The 26906-nt window shown below is 35.1% G+C and overlaps 1 protein-coding gene across 1 annotated transcript; it reads right to left on the minus strand.

The window, feature by feature from the left end:
- Positions 1–291: 291 nt before the first annotated feature.
- LOC132273852 (protein ACCELERATED CELL DEATH 6-like) lies at positions 292–26251 on the minus strand. The gene is made up of 3 exons (XM_059774937.1): positions 25555–26251; positions 23791–24314; positions 292–910 (listed from the first exon to the last, which is right to left on the minus strand). Exons 1-3 carry the CDS (start codon positions 26150–26152, stop codon positions 395–397), a joined length of 1638 nt encoding a protein of 545 aa, XP_059630920.1. The 5' UTR covers positions 26153–26251; the 3' UTR covers positions 292–394.
- Positions 26252–26906: the final 655 nt, after the last annotated feature.

Below are 26906 nucleotides of genomic sequence, written 5' to 3' on the forward strand. Positions count from 1 at the left end.
TTATTCAACAGAGGGTAACTTTCTTTAGTTCCTTTCTTTTTGATACTTACTTCTTTTTTTTTTTTTTTTTTTTTTTTTTTTTTGAGTTTTATCAACATTTTTTTAGTTCCTGTCAAAACACATAATTTATTTATTTAACTCCCATCAAAAGGGATCGAAAACATTAAAGATTAGAGAGAGATGGGGAAGACCAATCATATGTGAAAGGGTAATTGTGTAATTTGGGAAAAAAAATCATTCATATGCATGTACGGTTAGGGTTAATAGATCATTTCCATTTAGATGGGAGAGTAAAATATAAAGAAGGAAAGTGCGAATATCACCTCCCTTTCACAAACATCTTTATATACATTATTTATGGAAACATTCTCCTACAATGGTGTTGTAGGAAAAATTAGGGCCCAAAAGTGTCACTCCACTGTTTCTTTAATACATAATAAAAAATGGGAAAGAAAACGCAACAAATGACGCATACAGTGATTGCAAGACCCAACGAATGCACTAATACAACATAATAGCCAGTCATAAATGTTACCACCATTGCTCCCATAGCAGCTACAGTGAGCACAAAAGCAATGGCTTGGCGATTACTACGCTTATTCGGATCTTTATAACTTGATGCGAAAAAGAGGAGAAATACAGCGATAATGGAGAAGACCATAGCAATAGTATCTGCCAGAACAAATGCTTTAAAAGCTGTTTGTCTTACTAAAACTGCCATGCCTTGACTTGGCCCGTCGTTGCCATCGTAGCCACCTGGTATGGTGAAACCAGCTGCAAAGGTTACGGTCGCTATAAGTGTGGCCACTATCATTTGGATGTCCGCAATTTTTGTTAGGTCTCTTTCTACTTTCTCGGGGACATTGTTTGTGCGCAATTTAAATCTGCTTCGACAACCATAGGATGCTACCTGCATTTTTGTTCTTTTTTTAATTTGAAAAGAGTAGTACTGATATAGATCCCAATATTTCATTGATCATCCATGTCATGAAAATTTGAGCAAGTACACTAATATGAGACACTTTTACCAGGAGCACACGCTTATATCTGTTAGATCAAGAACGTATTTCCCCTCATACTCTTGATCCAACAACTGATGACATAAACCTATGTGAAGCAGTCCTCTTATGAATCTATTGGTTCCCCTATGCCATCTATCATCATATTAAATTTTCATCTTCTTAATATTATAGCAACACATGAATTGAGAACATTTATTTTATGTTATAATATGCTAGAATAGTACTAATGCCTTGCTTGGCATATCATCTGCTTATATTTTTAAAGAACGTAGCAAGAAAAATGATGAGCTAATGCGCAATGGCTTTCACACAACTCAATCCATTGATCGATTGTTACCAAGAATATTTGTTGAAGCTCTTATAACCTGGGAATACTTATTTTGCCATTAATGAAGGATGACTTTTTCAAATGTTTAGCAACATAAGAATCTACGGGTGTCTTTGGGTGCACAAAATCGGAATTGCACTGGTGGACTCTAAGATTGACTAAGTTTCATCTTACTTAAAAGAGTGAACTCCCATGGATGCATGATAGACTTTAATTAATCAATTTACCAAGTGGATAAATAAATTAGAATAATATGAATTGTAGGGAGACACAATTTAGTATTGCCTTATTTCAGTTCATAAACTACAACTGTTGGAAACAAGGTCATTTTGATCCTTAAAAATATATTTTTTTATATTTATTTATTTTGTTTGATAATAGATCATATTAATGTTGGGTTTTGTAAATCAAATTTGGTGTGTGTAGTAGATGGACCAGTTCAAGTTACTTAGCCCAGTTGAACTGGGTAAAGTTTGTAGTTAGGAAGATTTCCCTAAATGGACCAGTCCAAGTTCTTTGCACCAATCCATCTAGATGAAGAACGAAAATTAAAAAGTTCTCCTATTCCAATTTGGGAAGTTAAAACATGGGAAGGATTTGTGATTGATATAGTAACTGTTTGTAGCTAAGGTTGGGAATTCTTGTCCAACAGGAAATTGGGTTTAAAGACTATAAATGAGATAGGTTTGGGTAAAGAGATAGATAGAGGAAAGATGTATAAGGGGTTTAAGGTGAGTGTTGTGAGAAGAGGCCACAGGGAATATTGGTAACTCCCGAGCATAAAAATATAGCCTCACGAGTATGATAAGCGAGAGTAAGTAGGTTTTGACATCTAGTTGTATATTCTCTTTCTTGATTCATAATAATGAAAATATTTCTGTCCATGGACATAACCTTAGAGTTAGGTGAACTGTAATACCCCTAATTTTAAAAAAAGATAGTCCAGGTATTTTGGTTAATATTTAATTGCATTTTTAATAATTTAAAATTGTTTATTTTGCTTGTGTATTTGAATATTTGAATTTATTTGAAATTATTGGTTTGTTTGCTTGTTATTTAGTTAATTGTATGTTAATTTATTTGATTGTTTAGTTAATTGTATTTTAGGTTATTTAATTGTTTAGTTAATTATATTTTAATGTATTCAATTGTTTAGTTAATTGTAATTTTGGTTTTTAATTCTTTTAAATGCTTAATTGGTTTAATTTAGGGTTTTGTTTTAGAAGTTAAGTCTTGGTAGCCGACGTAGATTTTTATTAGGATTCTCTATGGGCCGGTTAGGATTCATTGTAAGGTTTGGCTTTATTTTAGGTTCTGCATAAACCTATAAATACAAGTATTAAGTCTGCTTAGGGTTTTAGGAAAAAAAAACTATTCACGACAGTGGAGGCAGAGAGAGAGAACAGAGGAGGATTTCAGTAGGACGTTGTCGGAGAACGTAGGAAGACGACTGTGCAAGGCTAAAGGCAAGTTCTATACCTAACTCTCTCCCATTTGCTCGTGTTCTTTACAGGTCTAATACAACTCCAGGAACATATAAGGATTAAAATTAAACTAAGTTGCATGTTTAAGATACTGTAACTAGAACATGTTTTCAAGTTCTGTATTTTTGATTTAAATGCTTTCTTGCGTAATTCTTGTTCTAATTCATGTCCATTGATGTGTAAGGAGATTTATTATTCTGGAACACGTTAGGAGAACACTAGACTAAATCTGGTTGCATAATTGAGTTGTTTGAAACAGTGGGATTACAGGAATGCTAGATTTCTCGGATTAAATTCTTTTTACACAGTGCATGTTTATGTTGATGTTAGGAGTTGTATTAAGAATTAAGTTGTCCTATGGACATTCTAGAACCTAGTTTAGACATCTAGGAACCCTGACCATGGAGGACGGAGGTGCTGGAAGTCGCCGAAGATGAAAACGAAGAAGGAAAGCAAGCAGAGAGGGGAACAGGAGGAAGAGGCGGCTCCACACAAGGTGGAGCCGGCTCTAGGGTGTGTGGAGGCGGCTCCACATGGAGTGGAGCTGGCTCCACACAAGGGGGAGGCGGCTCCCCATGTGGGGGAGGCGGCTCCTTCCCCTTTTGATGCAATTTTTGACGAATTTTGCTTCTGGGCTGAGTTTTTGATCTGTTTGGGACATTCAGGGACTATACATGGGAACCTAAATGAGTTTTAAGGTTATATTAAAGCTCCAAAGGGTGTGGGAATGGTAAATAAACCACTTGGGGTTTATTGGTTGAACAATAATCAATTCTAAACAAAGTTGTAAACTATTAGGGAATGCAAGTGGTTTAAGTTGCTTAACTTGTTGTAGAAACTTTCTGTAAATGATTATCAAATTCTAAACATGTATTAATGGTATAAAATAAGCATTGTTAAAATCTATATATTTTTACTATGCTTGTTAAGGAGTAATTGATGTTTAAATTTCAGCATTTATCACATCAATTGTTGGACTGGTGATATAAGCATGATAATTTGTCAATGTTCATTATGCTTGCTATGGAATTAATTGAGGTAGATATTTATTCATGTTCTCTCAATTATATGGATTCTGGGATAAATTGATAATTACATATACTGTTATATTGCCAATTGTTGGATTATGGTTGCGTAGTTTAAAATCAGCATATTAAATTACATAATTTTTGTATGCTCTTTATGGAACAATTGAATGTCTAGTTTAATATTTGTATTTTAAATTGTTGGATTTATGGATCAGTTGATATTTACATGCATGGTCTGTATTATCAATTACTGGATGGATGGAATGTATGCACCGGTATGGGACGGTGGCATACAAGGGGGATTAGCTCAAAAACCTCTAAGTCCTACCTATTCTGGGATTAAGGAAATGGATTGACTAAAGGTTAAATCCTATGGATTTGTAGTGTCAAGGCAACATATAGTTGAGCGGCACTACTATGGATTCTGGATGGATTTTAAATATATTTTTATGGTACCTCGATATGAGCTTGAGTCTCAGGATCGACGGTGAGGGAGCGTATATGCATTGGGATGCATAGCTGGCTATGATGGTTGGAAGTGTACCCTGTTAGGCTTAGGTACACATGCCCACTTTGTGTGCGTTTTGCATGTTGCCTCTATTCAGGTTGAGACTGGCCTATAGTCCAGTGAGAGTCTTTTAGTGTGATTATATATATACATACGGACTATTAGCTATTGTTGAGTTGGTTAGAATGTACATGCGTATCGAGTCTCTGCTTGGATTGTAGTAGGATAGAACTTGTTCGTGGGCCTGAACCACTCCTATTTTTCAGGTGTAGGTCCGTTCCAAGCTTGAGCTTGTTCGTGCTGAGCAGAGACGATTTTCCATTTCACCGACGATGTAGGACTTCCTTCCAGATATTGGGTTTGGATTTTTATCTTCAGTTTTATTTTCATTTAGTTTGGGATTTTTGAATAGGGGTCCACTAGAGATGGATTCCCGAGTTGTAATCATGGAGGTTTGGAAATTGGATTTTGTTAAGTGTTATCAGTTGAGGATTTTATATTCGTATTCTTTTTAGCTTATAATATTTATTCTTATTCAATTTTGTATTCTGTGTTCGGTTATATATTAATTGTTTGATATCCCTCGGGTTTGGGCGTGGGCCTGATCAACCCGTGTCTAGGATCCGAGGGGTATCACATGAACCATATAAAATATTATGGTGTACATAAATGTATATGATTGTTATCTCCATATATATTTGTTGATTGTTGTGATGTTGATTGTAGTGTCCCAGACTTTTCATCGATTTTATTAATTTTGTTATTTATTATTTTGAGCCTTGATTTGTATGCCATGAGTGTTCCGAGGGTCATTTAGGGCATTTCATTGAGTTTAGAACTCTTTGAAATGTATTTTACTCAATTTCGCCATTTTTGGATTTTTGGACTCGGGAAGTCCCGTGTGGGCCCAAGGCTGAGTTTCCATGCTCGAGATTTTTTTTGACATCATATTATTTCATTGTTTTTATTATTGGTGCACTGTATATATGTATATTTAGGTGGTCAGATATTATTGTGGTATTGATGTGGTTATGATTAAGCTAGAAGGGCTTTGTAGTAACTCTAGCATGCATGTGGGGTCCACCTTTGACCAAAGACATATACACCTGGGTTTAGTCACTTTTTGAGCCACAAAATCATATTACTCTATCTCTAAACCGTGACCTTCTTCTATCTCCTCTTTTCTTCTTCATTTTTTACACCATTTTTGCATACTTTGAGCTTGGATTCAACCTACCTAGGGTGGGATTTAGGAAAAGAGTTAGAAGTTAAGTTTAACGAGCGCAATGAGAGTTAAACACCGGTGGTCTCGGATTTAAATTTGGAGTACATTGCACTTAAACCCATTTTAGGGGTTTGCTTGAAATTTGAGGTAGGGGTGTTTAACCCACTTTACTTTGCCTCTTTGTAGGTTTGTTTGACTTTGATTTCATATGTGAGTATGTTTAGTTAAGGAAATCATGAAATTTTTTCCCTAATTTCATCTTTAGTATAGCAAACTATGTCTTTAGTTGATGGTTGTGTACTTGAATGCTTAATTATTATATTATTAGGTTATGTGTGGAATTGCTAACTTAGAAATGCCTATATGATCATTGTGTTCTTGTAAGAATGAAGAGTATGCCAAATTTGTCAATTTGCAATGTCAAACCATGTTTTATGTTCATATATTATTAGTTTTTTTCATGCCAATCAATTGTGTGATTAAATGCCACGATGATAATGTTCTTTAATTGAAGTAAGAATACTTGATTCATGTTGTATGGTTTCATACATATACATATCTATAGAGTTGAGGGTATTGTATGATTCATTCATGGCATTGGCATGATAGAAGGTTTGTGTCGGTTTGGTTAGGGAAAAAATATGATTTTCAAAGAATTTATGAAAAAGAATTTCTAGAAAGGAAAGGTTAAAAGTCGTGAATCTGGTGCTAACTTAACCTAGAGGGAGCACTTATCGGTTTAGGATGTGTATAGTTAAATTAACTAGGCCCCAAATGGTTGTTAGTGAAAGGCCATGGATAGTTATTCAATTTCGCCTCGGTAAAGTTGGTTAACAGTTTTCGGTATGAGCTGTGTGAGTTCGGTTTGGAGTCGGGAGTGCGTTCCATTTTCATTGCCATTGTTTATCCCGTTATTGAAAGCTAGTTTCTAAGAAAGCTTACATTGTCTATGTTTCATGATCTCCCCTCCAAGAATGATCCATATTCCTTAATTGCCCCTTTCAATTGGGTGTTTAGCTTAGGGGGGGTCAAGGTTTATGTTTTAAGCATTTCATTTTGAGCCGTCATGCTCATCCTTTATTTTAATAATTTCAGGAACCGGGAAGGAAGTAAAGGGCGACACACCTCCACAAGCTTAGGAGTGAACATGTGTTTCTTTTGGCTCCGTTTTTGTAATGACAGGGTAAAGACTTGACTCGTAGGGTTACATTTTTGTATCTTTAGATGTTCAAGCCATGTAACTATATTATTGTATTTTGAAATGTTGTAATTTTATCATTTTGATAACTTTCATTCAATGGTCATATAATAAAACTTAGTATTGTTTTGTATATGGATGAAATGGATGGAAGATTGTAAGGAAATTTCTAAATTAATTTCTATATCTAAGTAAATGCGGTATTTCAATGTATTACGTATATTATTCATCTTTATATGCATTTGGGACATGTATGGATGGCTTCCATGTTAAAGGAATATGCATTTTGAACTATGATGTTTAAGGATGGAGTTGGTTATATTTCTCCTTAATTTCAAATGCCTTACCATTGCCCTAGTTGTGGATGATTGATGAAATGCATGTTAGTCATTTATATATATTTATGTTTGGGGGAGGTTTTGGGGCAAAGTGGAACCTTAAGACAGTTTCTCTAGCTCATCCATAGCTTTAAGCATCCAAACCAACCATTTTAGGGTTATTCGGGGTTATTTGAGTTCATTTGGACACCCCACGATTAATCCTAACCTTAAGAATTAATTTTATAGGTGTTGATTATTACTGTTCACCAGAATGCATATCAAAACAGGCCTCGGGCATTCGAATGCAAACCCCCCCCCCCCCTCTCCCCTGAATTTGTTTTAAAAATTCATTCATTATTGAAACAGTCATAAATCATTCATCTTAAATCCAAATTAAGTCATTCTTGAGTCCGAACTGACCGGCTTGATCAATTAATGCAACTGATCTCGATGTTGAATTCTCAAATCCATTATATAAGAATGGAAGATAACGGTTTCTTTTTCAAAAATGAATTTAACTTTATCTACCACGCCAGAATGTCGACCACAATTCCACCTGCTTACTCATATATAGTAGCACTCTTATGGAGATGAGGTCAATCATTTGTAAGACCTAATTCAAGGATTGATTTAACTTTCCCCTTTAAAGGGGTCTTTCTACGTGTTCAATCAGCTTCGCAAGTACCAATTATAGCATTTAGTCATATTTCCAATGATACCAATCATATTTCAAAACTAAAAACTTAGAGGGAGTTATGACCATTTTAATGCTGACTGTTCTAGAAATCTCCTAAACCGAAGAGGCCTATTTGTGGGAAACCATGAGTATAGCCATTGAAACCTTATGAAATGGGTTTAGTTGATTAATGTGATTAGAATTAATTCATCATCCATCTTTAGTATGAAATGATCATTTTAGGAGAAATGGCTTATTTAGAGTCAACTCATCATCCATCTTTAGTATGAAATGATCATTTTACCCCTACTACGTTTTCGGGGTTCGGGTAAGGATCCCGAGATTAAATCACAGCCAGTTGACGATTCGGATCCATCTAATTTGGTTTGTTATAATGATGTTTCAACTATTTGTGATTAAGGAAAGATTTAGCTCTCAACAATAACCGACCTTTCAATGGGTTCTAGGGAGTTAATATCCTTAACAACTGGTATCAGAGCTGATGGTGGGTAAGAGCTTGTGGTTGGTTCTGAAGGTCAGAACTGAAGGTTGGTATAAAGTTTGTTAAAGTAAAAGGTTGATCATGAGTTGATACGGAGATTCATGTAATATTTCTCATTTTTTCATTTTTCGGACATTTTTTTTTTATTTTTTAGATTATTTTATTTTCTTGCCTCATTTTACGTGCCACGCACCGGTTAGCATGCCACGTTGGTTCCGATAGTGGTTTGGGACATTTCTTTGAATTTAGGACTCTTACAAATGTATTTAGGGTTATTTTGATAATTTTTTAATTTTTGGACCAAGGGGTCCCTGGTAGGTCCCGCACCCAGATTTTTCGTGTTTGGGGCTACTTTTTGGAATCTTTGCACTCCATTACTTTTATTTGATGCATATTTATGTGATTAAATGCTTATGTGTATAATTATATCATGTTTAGTGGGTGTATGCACAAAAAGGTGACATTTTAGATATTTTTTGGGTTAACGGGACCCACGATTAACCAAGCATGATACAAAGGACCACATGATCATTTTGGGATCATTTTCCTTATTCCTTTTAGCCGAATCAACCCTCTATCTCTCTCTAAACCTACAACCTTCAAGCCTCTAATTCATCTTCTTCCATCAAGATTTGGACTTTGCCATTGAAGGTAAAGTTAACGAGCACGACAAGGGCTATGCTTTGATCAGAGTTGATCTTTATTTGGGTGACTTTGGGATTTCAAAATTTGGGAAAAATTTGGGGCTTTTGCTCAATCTTTGAGGTAGGGAATTCTAAAACTCAAATTCTTTGATCCTTGTGAATTAATTCTTTCATATGTATTATGATTATGTGTAAAATGTGAACATGAAGCTTATTGGTTAGGGTCATTGTAGCAAGTGATGATATACATGTTTTAAGTGCTATATATGTGTTAAATTTCATGCCTATGTCAATAATTGTGAAATGATATGCTTAAAGGATATTATTGCATGAATTACTTGTCTAAGTGCCATGAATATGAAGTTAATTATATGAAAATTGATGTATTAATTGTCTCTCAAACATGCAAGCATGATTATGTTTTAATGTATGAGATTGCATGTTGGCATAATGATGGCATTATTGAGACACCCATGCATTGCCATTAGGTGAAGAACAAGGGAAATTAACTTTTGCAATGAAAAAAAAAAAAAAAAAGACTTTGGGAAAGGATTTGAAAATTTGAAAAGATGTTTGTGAAAACCGGACGGTAAGGAGTCGCCATGTGTCTATGGTATTAATGGAACCTAGAAGGAACGTACAGAGACTGCCCTATGCGTGGTTGAGCTACCTAGGCCCCAAATGACGCTAAGAAGTTGCCTTAGGTCAAGGATAGTTAGCCAATCCTTCTCTCGTGGCGCCGTGGATTTGCCATGGGCCGGGTTACATTAATGGCTTGATAGTTGTTGTGATTGGTAAAGGTTTTGGAAATAGAGAGTAACACTACATTGCATTTACATTGCACAACATTGCATTTATAATGCTTGAATTGTATGTGATGAGTATGTGATTTTTTTTTTTCCCTAAAAATTAAGCATGATCCCCTTCTCTATATTTTATACTTTGTGTGTGATTAACTGGATCATTAAGAGGTGTATTTTAGGCACCTCCTACTGAGTCATTGTGCTCATCCCTTTATTATTATTTTTACCAGGAAAGAAGTCACGGATGACCCACCACCTCAAATGTGATGACAATGAGGATTTTCTTTTCTCTACTTTATGCTTTGTCTTTTGAGACTTGTAAAATTGACGTTTTGGACAAATGTAATATACGTGTATTTATTTTGTCCCAAACTTGTACGTAATGTTGTAATAGAATTCGTTTTGGTGTTAAATGATGTAACGGGATCCATTTTATTATATGTAATGTGTTAAGCTCATTTAATGTATATATGAATGATTGAATGTCAAATGGTGGTCATATTAGATTATATGAGTGTGGTTCGGACAGGTTTAAATCATACTTAAGCTCACAAATGAATCCGGATGCATTAAAGACCTTGAGAACCCAATGAAAGCCACATTTTTAACCTCCAAGGGCCTATCGGTAAGCTGGTGATATAAGCCAGCGACCGACAGTGCATTTTGAGTCCGGACAAAGAGTTAGGAAATTTGGTTCATCGTTTCGGCTGTCTGACTATCACTATCAGCTGATCGACCCTCTTGTTTCAACTGACCAATGCAGGGCTGTCAACCAACTAACGCAACCCAGTCCACTTACCCTTGTAACCCTTCCTATTTAATGATTCCATGGTGCACTGTAAAGCATAGTATGGCATATTAATTGTATTCCAACATTAGAAATGACCCTAATGCCCTTAGATGACCTCGTGTTCAAGTAAGGACTCGGATAATGATTCGGACCCTGGGTTAGGGTCGTTACAAACTTGGTATCAGAACAATGGATCGAAAACCATTATGACGATGGGTAGAGGCTTACCCAAGGTTGTGTGGAAGTTGATTTGCATTGCTTACATGCTTATATGTTAACGTGTTACTAATTGCAAAGCTTGCTTATTTGCTTATGTGACTACGTGTTTAATTTCTTAAGTTAACATATTTGTTGCATGGCCATGCATATTAAGTGTTTAAAGGTCTTCATTTCTTGTTAAGTTATTTGTGTGAGGACGTCGTTCTCGGGCGGACTTTTGTGTCATTAGTATTGGTTCATTTTCTCATCTTATAGCGTTATGCCATCACGAAGGGACACACGAGGAGTTGGATCTAGAGCGACAAGGGAGTTGAGTTTGCCATTGATTTGATACCCGGTACCGTGCCAATTTCTATCGAACCAGTAGAATTGAAAAAGTTGAATAAGCAGCTTGACGACTTAAAGATGAAAGGTTTCATCCAACTAAGTGTTTCACCGTGGGGAACACCGGTCCTATTTGCTAAGAATAAAGATGGTTCTTTGAGGTTGTGCATTAATTATCAGGAGTTAAATCAGACCACCATCAATAATAAATATCCTTTACCAAGAATAAATGATTTGTTTGACCAGTTTAGGGGAGCTTACTATTTTTCATAGATTGATTTGAGGTCAGACTATTATCAGTTGCAGGTTAGGGATTAGGATATCCCAAAGATGGCATTCCGTACACGGTATGGAAATTATAAGTTCCTTGTTATGCCTTTTTAGTTTGATTAAGCACTAACTGCATTCATGTGATACCTGAGCATGGCTTGGGTTATGTGACCTGTTGTGACGCTTCGCGTGATGGGTTGGGATGTATGTTGATGCAAGATGATAGATTAGTTGCTTATAGGTCTTGACAGTTAAAGACTCACGAGCATAACTACCCTACTCATGACTTGGAGTTAGCGGTAGTTGTTTTTGCCTTGAAATGTTGGAGACACTATTTATATGGTGAGAGATTCAATATGTTCTTGGATCACAAGAGCCTCAAGTACCTTTTCTCCTAAAAGGACTTGAATATGAGGCAGAGCCAATGGGTTGTGTTCATAGAGGACTACAATTTTGACTTGCAGTATTTTCTGGGCAAGATAAATATAGTAGTTAATGCCTTAAGCTGGAAATCTCGTGGGACTTTGGCTAGCTTAGCCATTCGAAAATGAAAGATGTTGAAAGATTTAGCTGAGATGGGATTGCATTGTTATGATGACGATGATGGCAATGAATCAACATTTTTATTTAATCTTGTTGGTCAGGTGATTGAATCACAGAAATAGGATCCGGATTTGGATGTCATTCACATGTTGATTTTTAGTAGTGAGATAGTGAAAGATTGGACCTTACATGCAGATGGAGGTCTACGGTTCAGGGGTTTGATGGTTGTTCCCATAGTTTTTTTTGGAGGATGTTCTACGGGAGTTTCATATTTCCCACTTTACAGTTCATCCAGGTAGTACTAAGATGTATCACAATTTGAAGCGTCAATATTGGTGGAGTGGAATGAAGAAAGATGTAGAATAGTTTGTGGCTAGATGCCTCACTTGTCAGTAGGTAAAGACTGAGCACCAGAGGCCCGCTGGTTTGTTGCTGTAACGACCCGGTCATTTGCCTTCCTTTTCTTTTTCCTAAAATTTTACGAATGAAATTTTTTTTTTTTCGTTTAATTTTCTTTTCTGAGCTCTGTTTCGTGTCGCTTAGTGTCATCTCGGGTGCTCAGAATTGGTTTCTGAGACTCTTTCATGTGAATTGACAACTTCCTTTGAGGACCTAGTCATTTTCGCATTTTTCGTTTTTCGGACACTATGCGCTATTTTGTCTTTTCCCTATTATGTCATTTTCCCTATTTCGTCTTATCTCCGTTTGTCAGTTTTTGGCACAACCTCACTTCTCATGCTCGGAGTTGGTTTTTGACTTCACGTGCCTTCATCTTGAGTGGTTTCCTCGAAATACGTATCTTTACTTTTGCAAGAAAGTACTCTGGTTGCTTCCGGTGTCCACGGAGGCATAGATGCACAATTCTTCAGAATCTTTTTCATTTCTTGGGGTGTTTTTCGTAGATATCTTTTGAAGATATTTTATTTCAGGGGCATCTAAGAAAATATCTTTTGGAAGATATTTTCATTCTGGGGCAGTTTCGCAGTTAACCCTTTTTGTAGGGATCATTGTGCAATTAACGAAAGTTATTGCAAAATGTCTCGTCTGGAGCCTGGATCCTCGTACAGGATTCATTTTCACATTTCATCGAGTCGTGGACTCTTAGAATTCCGTTCTGGTCATTTTTCTCCAGTTTCAGAGTTTCTGGACCCAGTTGCCACCGAACTTGTTCGGGGCATAACTTTCTGCTCGGGACTCAGTGTTCAATGCCATTTCTTTTGTTATTCTTATTTTCTCATTTTGAATCTATTTTGTTCATGGAGTTTTGCCGTTTGAGTGCGTCTGCTCAAAATCCACTTTTCCAGACCCGGCAGGGCCCTTTCGGGGCAGTTTTTGAGACTTACTATAAATATGGGACTTAAGAACAAAAAAATTAGATTTCTTCTTCTTCTTCCTCTCCCATGGCCGGCCAAGCTCCCTCCCACGGCTGCCACTTTCTCTCTCCTCCTTTGATCCACTTTTCTTTGATGAAAAGTCTTCGGCCTTAACATTTGTTGTTCGCCTCGTCGTGCTCTACCATTACCCCTTATTAGAAACCATTTCTGACCAAATTTTGAGTTCGGGATTGAGGTCAAGTTTGGATTTTCATGGGGCTTCTTCGGATTCTTGTTCACAGTGTTGTCCCCGACAAAACCTCTCGGTATCGTCAAATTCGGAGCACTTTTTTTTTGTGGGCCTTTGAGATTTCATCTCAAATTGAGGTAGGGGATGTTCTAGGTTTAAATTCTTGTTATATAGCATGCTTCTGATGCTTATACAACTTGTTGGCATGATTAAATATAAAACTTAGAGATTTTATTATTTATTTTTCTGTTACGGGATCTGATTTTCCCGGTTGCTCATGACTTAGTTTGAACATGTAGCATGATTTTATATTGTCCCTTGATATGCTCATTGTCGTGTATAAAAATTGAAACATTTGAATAAGTATTAAAGATTTTATTTAATATTTATCTTAAGTGAAAGATTAATTCACATGGCCTTAACTAACTTGAAATTAATATGTGTTAGCATATTATATTAGGCCTTAGCATGCTCTTCAACATAGTTGAATTTGAAAGTAATTCGAGGTGTTTTGAAAATTAGTAATTATTAATTAATTTGATTAATTAATTTGCCCCGAGTGCACTATTCACTCTATTTAAATTCCGACTTGATATTCTTGATTTACATGCCATATAACTTCACATATATTTGATTTAGAATATTCGGTTAGGTTTTGAAACCTTTTATTTAATTAAATTCCATGTTTAAGATTTAATCCTCATGGTGATATACAATTTGGAATTGTATTGTGGCATGCTAGAAAATTAAGCTTAGGTATAATTGTTCACATATATTAAATTGAGATTAATTGCATGAGAATTGCAACTTTTAATTTATATTTAACTTTAGTGAAAGTTTAATTCACATAGTCTTAAATTGAATGAAATAAACTTGTAATGTAATATTACATTAGTTCTTAGCATGTTTTCCAACATAGGTTAATTTGAGAGCATTTGGTTAAGTTTGAAAATCAAGGGATTTTAATTAAAAGAATTAATTAAAATTTATTTCGTGGTCCCATTAGCTTAATTAAGGTTTTAACTTGATATTTGTATTGGCCATGACTTGTTTACTATATATATTAATTTGGGACTATTTGAAGTTGTTTTAGAACCTTGGGATTAAATTAGCATGATTTAATTAAAGTTCTACTTTGTTGTTCTAACAACCTAATTGAGTTTTAGAATGGATATAGGTGATGACCTTGCCATGCCCTTTAACATGTATTAAATTGAGATTAATTGAAATTGAATCGAAAATCTAGAGAATTTAATTGTGTTTATCTATTTAAATTCTATCAATTTGCTCCATGATCTAGTTGTGTTTTAGAAGCGGTTTCTATATTCAAATCATGGACTTAGACTTGTTGTATATTCATTTGGTTATGTTTTGAACATTGGATAACATAGTTGTTATGTTTGTATTCATGAGAATATGTTTTCCTTATTGAATATATTGTTACTTTGTGTAATGATTTGCACACTTCGTGTTTAACATCTTTCATGCATAGCGTGTAATGAATCGCACACTGAAGATTCGACATTCATCATATTATATTAGTTGTGGATTTAGAGCATGTATTGTATAGGTTTCCAAATTTGGTTGTGCTTAGTAGATATTTGATTATCTTGCATATTCCTATTGATATATGCGTTGTTGCACAACTTGTTGATTTTGGAAACTTGGGGATGTCGTTGTTTGACTATGGCTAGGACATGGTTCTAGTACGGGGGATAGTCCCTCTATATAGTCTAGTGCGCACATAGGGAGGTTACCCATGGGCTAGTAACCCTAAAGTAACTATGTTGTCGGTTTGATCCGGCGTGACGTCCGAGTATCCACTTTGTTTGATTTTGCATTTCATTTTCAAGTTGATAACTAGATGATGTTGTAACTTCTTGTTCCTTATTTGTCGTTCCATTTTAAGTTACATGATGTTAACTTTGTGAAACTGTGTTTTATGCGTTGTATTGGAAGTTCCAATGTTGGTTAAATTGCATCGATATTGAAAATTGTGTTTTGACGTTCTAACAAAGCTTAGAATTGATCCTATTGATTCATTTAGAACTTAGACGTTAGGTGACATGAACCACTACTGTTATTTTGTGCTTTAGATTTTAAGTTGATGGCTTTGAGAACTTATACCTTGTTGCATTGTATAACATGCTCTTTTGTTGTTGAATTGCATGGATAATGTGATTCTTATTAACTTGTATTCAAATATGCTTTTGTCATGTTATATGGATTACTCTAGACCTAGTTCAATTGTATTGAAAACGCAATTCATGTTAATCTATGCTCAAGCATTTTTCTTGTCGTGTTCTTTAGATTATCCCAACCATGATTCGTTTCATACACGTATGTATATCATGATTCTTGTTACTTAGACTTTAAGATAGCTTAGGATGCTCCCCGAGTCTCATTTGGACATAGACGTTAGGTGGCATGAGCCCCTTTAACATGTTTCACTTTAAGGTGATAAATTTGTGAAATGCTAGGTCGATACATGTTCATCTCCTACGAATAGATTTATGTTACTCACCCTTACGATACTGGGGCATATTTCAGGTATAAGAATCAAAGTTAAGGTCTTCATTATACTTGGATGGTTTGTGGACTTGGAGACTTCCATTTTTGTGAAGGTTGGCTCGGAATGCCAATTGTAATCTTATATGTCAAAATATGTATATTTGATTCCGTGTATGTAATGTATACTTAAGTACACTCCTTTCAATGTATTTGATATGTATGAGATGAGGCCGGAGGCCAATGACCATTATATTGTATTCTATATACTTTTTAACTTCATGAAATATTGTGAAAATCTTGAAAAATCGCAAGTCATTGCTTCACCATGGTTGCATCGGGTGTGGGAATTCCATTCTCATTCTTTCATAGGGTCTCATTAATCTTGTATGAAGTGTGGCCAAGGGCCAAACGGTCAATTGACTCCATTTTGTATTTTTGGATTCCATGTTTTCCATTCCAAGTCCATTTTTGCCTTTTTGCCCGTTGTGGGGGTCGGATTTTGCATCGGCTATGTATTTAAGCCATGGACCATTGTAGCGCATCTAAATAGGTAAGTTACATTTGCGTGCATAGTCGTTTCCGAGCAAAACCTCATCGTTTGTGTTTTGAGCCTCCAACGGACTCATTTTGAGTTTTTGTTGCATATTCTGATCTAGGGGCATTCTAAACTTTTAAATTCAGTTTTATTTCCTTCTTTAAACATGGTTGAATAGAAAACATGATTTTAGGGGGGGTTTCTTTTTCGTGTTTTTCCAGAAAATGTCGTCTTGGTATCAGAAATCGCATACGAAGTTCAGCTCTTAGTTTTTAAATTTAGCAGCTTTTTGGACCCTCTGGACCAGTTTTCCTGGGAGGGCATTTTGGGTGTTTCACATTGTGTATTTTTCGATTTTTCTTATTTATTATGTAGAAAACTCGATTTTGAGGGGGGTTTCTTCTTTGTGTTTTTCCAGAAAATGTCATCTAGGCCCTCAAATTTCCATTTTTTCCGGAAAAACCCCTGCTGCCAGGTTTTTGGGTCGCACCCTTACTGCCCCTTCACATCTAAACGGTTACGAGGGGTTTTGTAACCGGTTAGATGAGTGTGGGCAGCGTTTTTGTCACTGTTTTTGGCCTTCTAACCGGTTAGATAGGCCATCTAACCGGTTAGATGTTCTTGGTTGTCCCCTTTTTGATCGTTTTGCCCATTCTTCTTCCGGAAGCCATATCTTCTTCATCCGGACTCTGAATCAAGTGATTTTTGAGTCTAAGTTCATTAATTTTTTGTTTTCTTTCCAATGGTGTGCTCGGTGGCACCCACTTTTAAGCTAGAAATAACAAATTTGCCCCTAGGTTCAATCTTGTTTGTTTTTGAAACGTTGCTTCCCCATTTGATTCCTTTGGGTTCCGTGACCTCGTTGAGGGTCATAATGGTGTCTTAGAGTAATGTTGTATCTCTAGAGACCGTTGTTTTGTCTTTTGCTTCCGCACTTCGGATCCGTTATCGGGTCATCTTTCGGTTCATCACTGACGCACCGGCTTGAAAAATCCAGGGTCGTTACAGTTGTAGCCATTGCTGGTAGCACAGTGAAAATGAGAATGTATTGCCATGGATTTTGTAACAGGGCTTCCCAGGTCACAGAAGGGGAATGAGGCTGTATGGGTTATCATTGATAGATTGACCAAGACGGCTCACTTTTTGCCCATTAAAGCGATAGATGATGCAGAGGCACTTGGTAGATTGTCTATGAAAGAGATAGTGAGGTTACATGGAGTTCCGTTTTCTATTGTTTTAAATAATGATGCCAAGTTCACATCGAAGTTTTGGGAAGGACTTCACGCAACGTTTAGCTCACAGTTGCATTTTAGTACGACATTTCATTCATAAACGGATGGTCAGTCGGAGCATACCATCCAGATTTTGGAGGACATGCTTCGGGCCTGTGTATTTGACTTCGGTGGTAGTTAGGAGGATCATTTACCACTTGTTGAGTTTGCCTACAGCAACAGTTATCAGGCGAGCATTGAAATGACTCCATTTGAGGTGTTATATGGTAGGCCTTGTCGGTCTCCTATTTGATGAACTGAGGTGGGCGAGATAGCCGCCTTAGGACCTGACATTATACTTTAGACTACCGAGTAAATCAAGTTGATTAGACAGAGATTGCTTATAGCACAGAGCCGATAAAAAGGTTATGCAGATAGGCGAAGACGACCGTTATCCTTTGTGGTGGAGGACTACGTTTTTCTTTGGGTTACTCCAAGGAAGGGATTAATGAGATTCGGGAAGGCTGGCAAGTTGTCGCCACGATTTATCGGGCTTTTTGAGATTCTAGAGTGTATAGGAGAGGTTGCTTACGCATTTGCATTACCACCACAGATGGACAGAGTCCATAATGTTTTTCATGCATTGCTACGAAAGTATGAACCATATCTATGTCACATTCTGAGTTGGGTTGATATGGATATTGATGAGGATGTTTCTTACGAGGAGGGACTAGTTCAGATCCTTAACATGTAAAAGAAGGTCTTGAAGGACATGACAATACCGTTAATAAAGGTTTTTTGGAGACATCACGGAATTGAGAAGGCTACTTGGGAACGGGAGGAGGAAGTTCGTTCCAAGTACCCAGAGTTATTTTCTTCCCCAGGTATGGCTTGATTTCGGGGATGAAATCCTTTTAAGTTGGGGAGATTGTAATGTTTCTCGTTATTCCAATTTTTTTTGACATTTTTTCATTTTTCGGATTATTTTATTTTCTCGCCTCATTTTACGTACCACGCACCAGTTAGCATGCCACGTAGGTTCCGAGAGTGGTTTAGGATATTTCTTTGAGTTTAGGGTCTTAGAAATGTATTTGGAGGTCATTTTGATATTTTAAAGATTTTTGGACCGGGATTTTTCGTGTTCGAGGCTACTTTTTGAGATCATTGCACTCCTTTATTTTTATTTAATGCATATTTATGTGATTCGGTGCTTATATGTATAATTATATCATGTTTAGTAGGTGTATGCACAAAAAGGTAACATTTAGATATTTTTGGGGTTAACAGGACTCACGATTGACCAAACATGATATAAAGGACCAGATGATCATTTTGTGATCATTTTCCTTCTTTTTTTTTTAGTTAAAGCAGCCCCCCCTCTCTCTCTCTCTCAAACATTTTCTCTCTCTAAATCTACTACCTTCAAGCCTCTGATTCATCTTCTTCCATCAAGATTTGGACTTTGCCTTTGAAGACAAAGTTAACGAGCTCGGCAAGGGCACTTTAGGATTTTGAAATTTGGGGAAAATTTGGGGCTTTTGCTCAATCTTTGAGGTAGGGGTTTCTAAAACTCAGATTCGTTGATCCTTGTGAATTAATTCTTTTATATGTGCTATGATTATATGTAAAATGTGAACATAAAGCTTGTTAGTTAGGGTAATTGTAGCAAGTGATGATATACATGCTTTTAGTGCCATATATATGTGTTAAATTTCATGCCTATGTTAACTATTATGAAATGATATGCTTGAAGGATATTGTTGCATGAATTACTTGTCTAAATGCCATGAATGTGAAGTTAATAATATGAAAATTGATGTGTAAATTGTCTCTCAAGCATGCAAGTATGATTATATTTTAATGTATGAGATTCCATGTTGGCATAATGATGACATTATTGAGACACTCATGTACTGGCATTGGGTGAGGAACAAGGAAATTGACTTTTGAAATGAAAAAATATATATTGACTTTGGGAAATGTTTTGAAAAGATGTTTGCGAAAACCAGACGGTAAGGAGTCGTCTTATGTCTGTGGTGTTAATGGAATCTAAAGGGAACTTAGGGAGACTGCCCTATGCATGGTTGACCTAACTAGGCCCCAAATGACGCTAGGGAGTTGCCTTAGGTCAGGATAGTTAGCCAATCCTTCTCTCATGGCTCCATGGAGTTGCCATGGGCCGGGTTACATTAACGGTTTGATAGTTGTTGTGATTAGTAAATGTTTTGGAAATAGAGAATGACATTACATTGCACTGGCATTGCATTTATAGCGCTTGGATTGTATAATGATGAGTATGTGATTATTTTTTCCCAAAAATTAAGCAAAATCCCCTTATCTATATTCTATGCTTTGTGTGTGATTCACTGGATCATTAAGAGATTTGTTTTGAGCACCTCCTACTAAGCCGTTGTGCTTACCACTTTATTATTATTTTCAGAAACCGGGAAAGAAGTCATAGAGGACCCACTATCTCAAATGTGATGACATTGAGGATTTTCTTTTGTCTACTTCATGCTTTGCCATTTGAGACTTGTAAAATTGACGTTTTAGACAAATGTAATATATGTGTATCTATTTTGTCCCAAACTTGTATGTAATGGTGTAATAGAACTTGTTTTGGCCATAAATGATATAACCGGATCCATTTTATTACATGTAATGTGTTAAGCTCATTTAATGTTTATATGACTGCATGAATGTCAAATAGTGGTCGTATTCGATTATATGAGTGTGGTTGGGATAGGTTTACATCATACTTAAGCTCACAAATGAACCCGAATGCTTTTAAGACCTTGAGAACCCAATAACAGCCACATTTTTCACCTCCCAGGGCCAGTCGACCGGCTGGTGATATAAGCCAGTCGACCGATAGTGCATTTTGAGCCCAGACAGAGAGTTGAGAAGTTTGGATCATCATTTCAGGCGACTGACCATCACTGCCAGCCAACCGACCCTCTTATTTCGGCCAGCCGATGCAGGGCTGTTAGTTGACCAACGAAGCCCAGTCCGCCTACCCTTGTAACCCTTCCCATTTAATGATGCCACAGTGCATTGTAAAGCATAATATGACATATTAATTGTATTCCAACATTGGAAATGACCCTATTTCCCTTATATGACCTCGGGTTCGGATAAGGACCCGAATAATGATCCAAACCCCCGAGTTTAGGTCATTACAATTCAATTAGGGTTGATGATGAAATGGAGGTAGTCGGTGTAAAGACACAAGCCCATGAAAAGTAAGTTTTGAGACAAGCTAGAGGATGTTCGTTTTCAAGATAGGGTGAAGGTAATGGTATAAAGAAGTGTGGTTCGTTGTTTTAAGTAAGAAAATAAATTGATGATAATGAGTTGATTGATTGGTGGGTTGCCATGCGTGAAAAATTCAACACCAATAGGGATGATGAATGGCGTTTGATTCGAGGTAAAGAGATCTTCAATCGAGATAGAGTTATGGAAGAGCATGTGAAAACGAATTTCAAGCTAGGGTGGAGATTGTTGGGTTTTGTGCCTTGAATTCGGTATAATTGTTGGGTAATGGGCAAGGCAAGACCCGTCAGTCGATCTATCTCTCTATTTTCAATATTTTTATTTTTTAACCAAATCCCTTATCTTTGTCACTTGAAGGCATGGTTTTCAACCAAAGTTATAATACATACACATGATAAGCGCTGAATATTGCACATTCTAGCCCTTAGATTTGCATATTTTAATACCTTAGTAATGTTTATTTTATATTACTTATGTTATTTTCTTCATTTTTTTTTTTTAAGTAATCTTTAGAAATTCAGTCAATTATGTTACTTTTAAGGTCTATGAGTTCAATCAACGGATGGAGACCGCGAGAGTTAGAGTATCTAAGGTGATCCAATGACTAAGTTGATTCAAGGATAATTTTAGAAGACTTTTAAATGAGCTTCTAGCTAGTCAAATTCATTTTTGGGTCCTTATATGAAGAAAAGAAGGTTTCCTAGTCCAATAAGAAAAGAACTTGAGCAGGAAAGTCTGGACCCGCTTTAGTATTTTGAGCATAACGTTTTACCCAAAACTCGAAATTGGGCAAACTCAATGACTTTAGAAATAGAACTTAAGCCCATCCTTTTTATTTCTAATAGTAATTTCAAGATTCGTACTTCAAATAGGTCAAAACAGCTTTTTAAACTGACAAAAATATAGAAGCCTATATTGGCTTATTTCCTTTACTGACCTTTTCTATTTCCTTTCTTTAGAAGGAAAGCCTACAACATGTGGATATAAAAAGGAGATGTTCAGCAGAAAAAAATGGAGATTACAGAGGATACAAGAGAGACCTTATGGCAGCTTTTAGTGTTTTGAAGATTAAAGAAAAAGATCTAAAGGAGTTTTTGGTGGTCCATGGATATGGCTTGTATAACATCAATGATGACATATTTCCTCTCCATGAGTAGCTAAACTCCATCTTAGGGCCTTGATGTAACCCGAATCCAAATAATATGGTTTTATTGTCTTTTAACTTTGGGGATTTTCATTACTTATGTATTTTGATTGCATGATTAAGAGCAACTGACTTAGGATTTTTTAGCAATTGGAGTTTTAATGAATAAAATTGGTTTTTAATGAATTTTGTCTTAGAATTTATTTTACTTTAATCAAATCCGAACTATTCTTATTATTTAAGATTGGTGATTAAGAGATTCTCATAACGATCTGAATAGTGATCATGCAATAGTGTTTAAACTGTTTTATGAATGATTGTTTTGATAATCTATGCTTAGGAAAGACAAATTGTACTGCACCCTATATTAAAGTAGTTAAGTAGACAATTTGTGCCAACCGAATATATGTTATTTCTTTACGTAAATTCATGATTTATCTTCTTGAAATTAAATTAAATTGAATTTTACTTCATTTAATTCTTGATCATGCATAAATATTGAAATCCCTAAAGTTGAATCAATTGACTATATTATAAGGTTCGTGGTGAAGTTAAGCCATAAGTATTTCTTCTCTTGATCTCAATCCTTATTTCATTGCTTATTTTTATTTTTATATTATTTAGATATAAACAAACAGAAAAATCTTTTATCTAAATTAATTTTATACTTGACAATTCACCACAGTCCTTGATGTTCGACACCCTCAATATAGCCCTATCCTACAAGGATTCGTTCTATTGCGAGTGATTTTTACAGTTAAAAAATAGACACATCAACACACACATATATATGCATACATATATGTATTTACATATACTTTGTAGAACACTAGAACTTTAGAGAATTACATATATTCTTATAGATCCTTGTAGACAGTTACAATTTATTTATTTATTTATTTTTGATCTTTTAAATTTTGTGGGTATCTTTATTTTCTTTTATTTTTGAAAGTTTTTAGATTATTAGATCTTTTAGTAGAATATAAATATATTTTCATAAATATCACAACATATATTTATGGTTATTGATTAATTATATTTAGATGATTTATTTCTTTTATGGTTATTGTGGATTTGTGACTTGTGTCAATTTAAATAAAATGACAATCTATTTTATTATTTGTAATCTTTTCTTATTTATTTTATTATTTGTTACATATTTTTTTATTATATATAATAATAAAATAATAAGATGTGTATAGTCAAATTTTTAATCCCGAATTTTTAACCTATACAATGTATTATATACTTACCTATTTGAACCTAATTTTTGTAACCTGCTTTTAAAATAAACAGAATTATACTAGTACGTTTTCGAATCTGGCTTTTTGTTTTTTGCATTTTACTAACTGGTCAATCTAGATCTGTATAATCATTGGATATCATCGTAAAAGTCAAAAACCTAATATTCTTTGAATTTTATGTACCAGTGATCATTTAATAGTTGGATAGGAATTCAAATTATAGAACTCATCATTATAATGACGCTGACAGTCATCATCTAATGATTTCCAAACTCAGCCTTTTCAAGTTATACATCATTCTGCATGATTTATGCATACAACTAGAGTTAGTCTTTTCGTTTTATTGTGTGCGTATATATTTGGCATGTATTCATGTAATAAAATTTAAAAAAATGCTAATAGACAAGGTAGATAGACATTCTTACCTGGGATGGATTCATGTCAGTGGTTACTGCTTCGAATGGAGTCATGTTTTTGTTGTTGACAGCCATATGATCCACTCTACTGTGATAAACAAATTCGTAAATCCGTTCCCCAGTTTTAGCAGAATACAGATGATAAGGTGTGTTTCCATCCATGTCTTTCTGATTTAGAAGGCTTCCGAGTATGGAGGAATATTGCAGGAAAAAACAGATTACATTATTTTGGTAATACTCTATTGCAATGTGAAGGATATTTTGGCCTTTACTGTTGGTCATTTCCCAACAATCTGGACATGTAAATAAAAGCTTTTTCATAACATCGATGTGACCTTGACTAGCTGCTATGTGAAAAGGCGTCATATTGTTATTGTCAGCACCGAGGTACACCACGGATTTATCTAGATCAAGGAGTTGTTCAACCACCGATACATCGCCATGCCATGCAGCGTAGTGAAGTGGTCTCCATCCAAATACATCTTCTTCCTTGGTTAGTGATGACTTCCAATCGTGTAAAAATTTTATGCATTCTGAAGAAGAACATTATATTGACAGTTCATACTAAAAAGTGAAAATAAATCATTGCTATATAACATATAACAGTAAAAAAAAAAAAAAAAAAAAGTAAAAATATTAGGAATGGCATGCTTTTTCGTTTTTAAAACATGATAATTAGGATTTCTTATTAATATGGTAAATGAAAAATATCACAAATCGAATCTTGTGATATTTATCAGGTCATTCGTGATCATTTTGGCGTCTGTGCTTAAACACGGTTTATATATGATATATTCCCATGTAATACATATATTTCACCATATTTATAATTAACCATAGAGAGTATGATATTCATCAAAAGGTAAACAATGTTTGATGCAAAACCTATGCCTACAAAGGATAATTCCTATATCTTGTCCTGAAACTATAACTTCTATGATACTCCCAATTTGAGATTACGTTTGTATCTCTTCTCCATATTAGTGTTTGGGATTATGGGGGTGACTATCAAAAAGTTTCAAGGCATCAATAAGAGGGATTGAAAAGACCAGTAAACCGATTGCATCTTCACCTCCCTGGCATCTGATAATTCCTTTATTGATTAACATGGACGCTTAAAGTTTTTTATAATTAAATTTTGATTGATATTTTTTTTACTACAGTTAAATTTTAAAAACATGCATAATTATACAGAAATTAAAAGAGTGAAGAAGATAATATATATATATATATATATATATATATATATATATATATATATTTATATAATAAAATCATTAGTAGAGAAAAGTATATTATAGATGGAGAAAGAAACATTGTGAAATTGTTCTTTTTATCTTTTTCTTTAATTGTTCATATGTTTAATTTGTTAAAATATGAAATATAAAAAAATAAGTGTAATATGAATTAAAATAGAGGACATTCATATTTTTTTAGTTATCATCACATTAAAATTCGAGATATGCAACGCTGCTCACCATAAAAAAATTTTATTACATGAGGTTTGATATATGAGCTATTGGTTTGTGTGTGAGTGGTTTTTTTTTTTTTTTTTTTTTTTTTTTTTTTTTTTTTTTTTTTTCATCTCCAAGTGAGCTAGGAAAAACTTATGGAGAAAATATTTAGTTAGTAACTACTTTGTTCTTACATGAGGTTTGACATATGCGGTATTAGTTTGTGTGGCTGTTAGTTTTTTTTTTTTTTTTTTTTTTCAATTCTTTCTTCAAGTGCGCTAGGAAAAACTTATGGAGAAAAGATTTAGTTAGTAATTACCTTTGTTACGGCGAATCGTTGCCGCGTGCGTAGCTGTTCTTACATTTGGACCAATGTAAACCGGTGAAATGCAATTATTCCGAATTTCAGACACAATAACTAGATAATCTCTCTCAGCGGCCAAGTAAAGTGGACTCTCCGTGGCATTATTGGGAAAATGCAAAAATTGAGGGTCTTCTGTAGTCAGAATCTCAACCACATCACGATGATTATTACGCACAGCTCCGAACAAGGCCGTGTCACCCTCTACATTCCTCATCCTCAGCAGGATCTCCTTGGTAACTCTAGTCCCGCTTTCTAGGTCGTCTTCGTCGCTTTCTGTTTTCGCATATTCAATGAGTGCTTGTACTATGTCGGTGTGACCTTCCCTTGCTGAAATGTGTAGTGAAGTCTCACCTTTGATATTCACTGAACAAATCAGTGATCGACCGCACTTCTGTAAGATCTCCTTCACACACTGTGTTTTGCCGTATTGAGCTGCGACGTGAAGGACTGTGTTTTTGTTGGGGGTCAGTTGGACTTTAAGTTGATCAGCATTTAGCCCAATCAGGAGATCAACTCTTTCCCTAAACACAGTCCAGAATAAGCCTGAATTCATTGTTTCTGTTGGGCTTCGGGAATTAGGCTGCCTTATCCTTCAGAATCTCATGAAGCTTTGTACATATATATATATATATATATAGATAGATAGAGGGGGGGGGGGGGGTTGAAAATGTCCTCCCCCCTTAATTTGTAAAACTTTTAAAGATACCCCCATCTCAATTGATAAAAATATTACACTTCACATTCTTGTCCAAATTGATTTTTTGGATCCAATAAATAATCATCTCTTGTTCACTCGCCCGCCACATTCATGATTCACTCTCACACACTTTGATATTCTCACTCAATTTTTAAAAATACTCACTATATATATTCTTACATTCTAGATCAAAAGAAAATAAAGTAAATCGACTTTCTTATTTCTTTCCATCCCGCAGGTAATCTAGAAAGCAGAAACCCGATTAAAAGATCAAAGAATCTGTGTCAGATAAGTCACAAAAAATTAAATTTTTATATTTATTATTTTATTTTGAAAAGTTATCTTTAAATTTTTTTTTTAATCATCAACAACATCCCCTTGCAAAAAAAAAAAAATTACTTGATCCATTACTATCTATCTATATATATATTTCGAGCGACCAAGATTTGAGATCACGCCAATATCTATCTATCTATCTATTTATATATATATATATATATATGCAACTGAATTGACTTTGGACGACTTTTAGCGTGATCTCAAATCTTGGTTGCTCGAAAGATGCCTTCACATGGATATAAAAAATAATAATAATAATAAAAAAATGCCT

Source organism: Cornus florida, unplaced genomic scaffold (assembly GCF_030987335.1).
Source record: "Cornus florida cultivar Cherokee Brave unplaced genomic scaffold, ASM3098733v1 CherokeeBrave_3.0.0_Hap2_Chr09, whole genome shotgun sequence".
In the NCBI taxonomy this organism is placed as follows: domain Eukaryota; kingdom Viridiplantae; phylum Streptophyta; class Magnoliopsida; order Cornales; family Cornaceae; genus Cornus; species Cornus florida.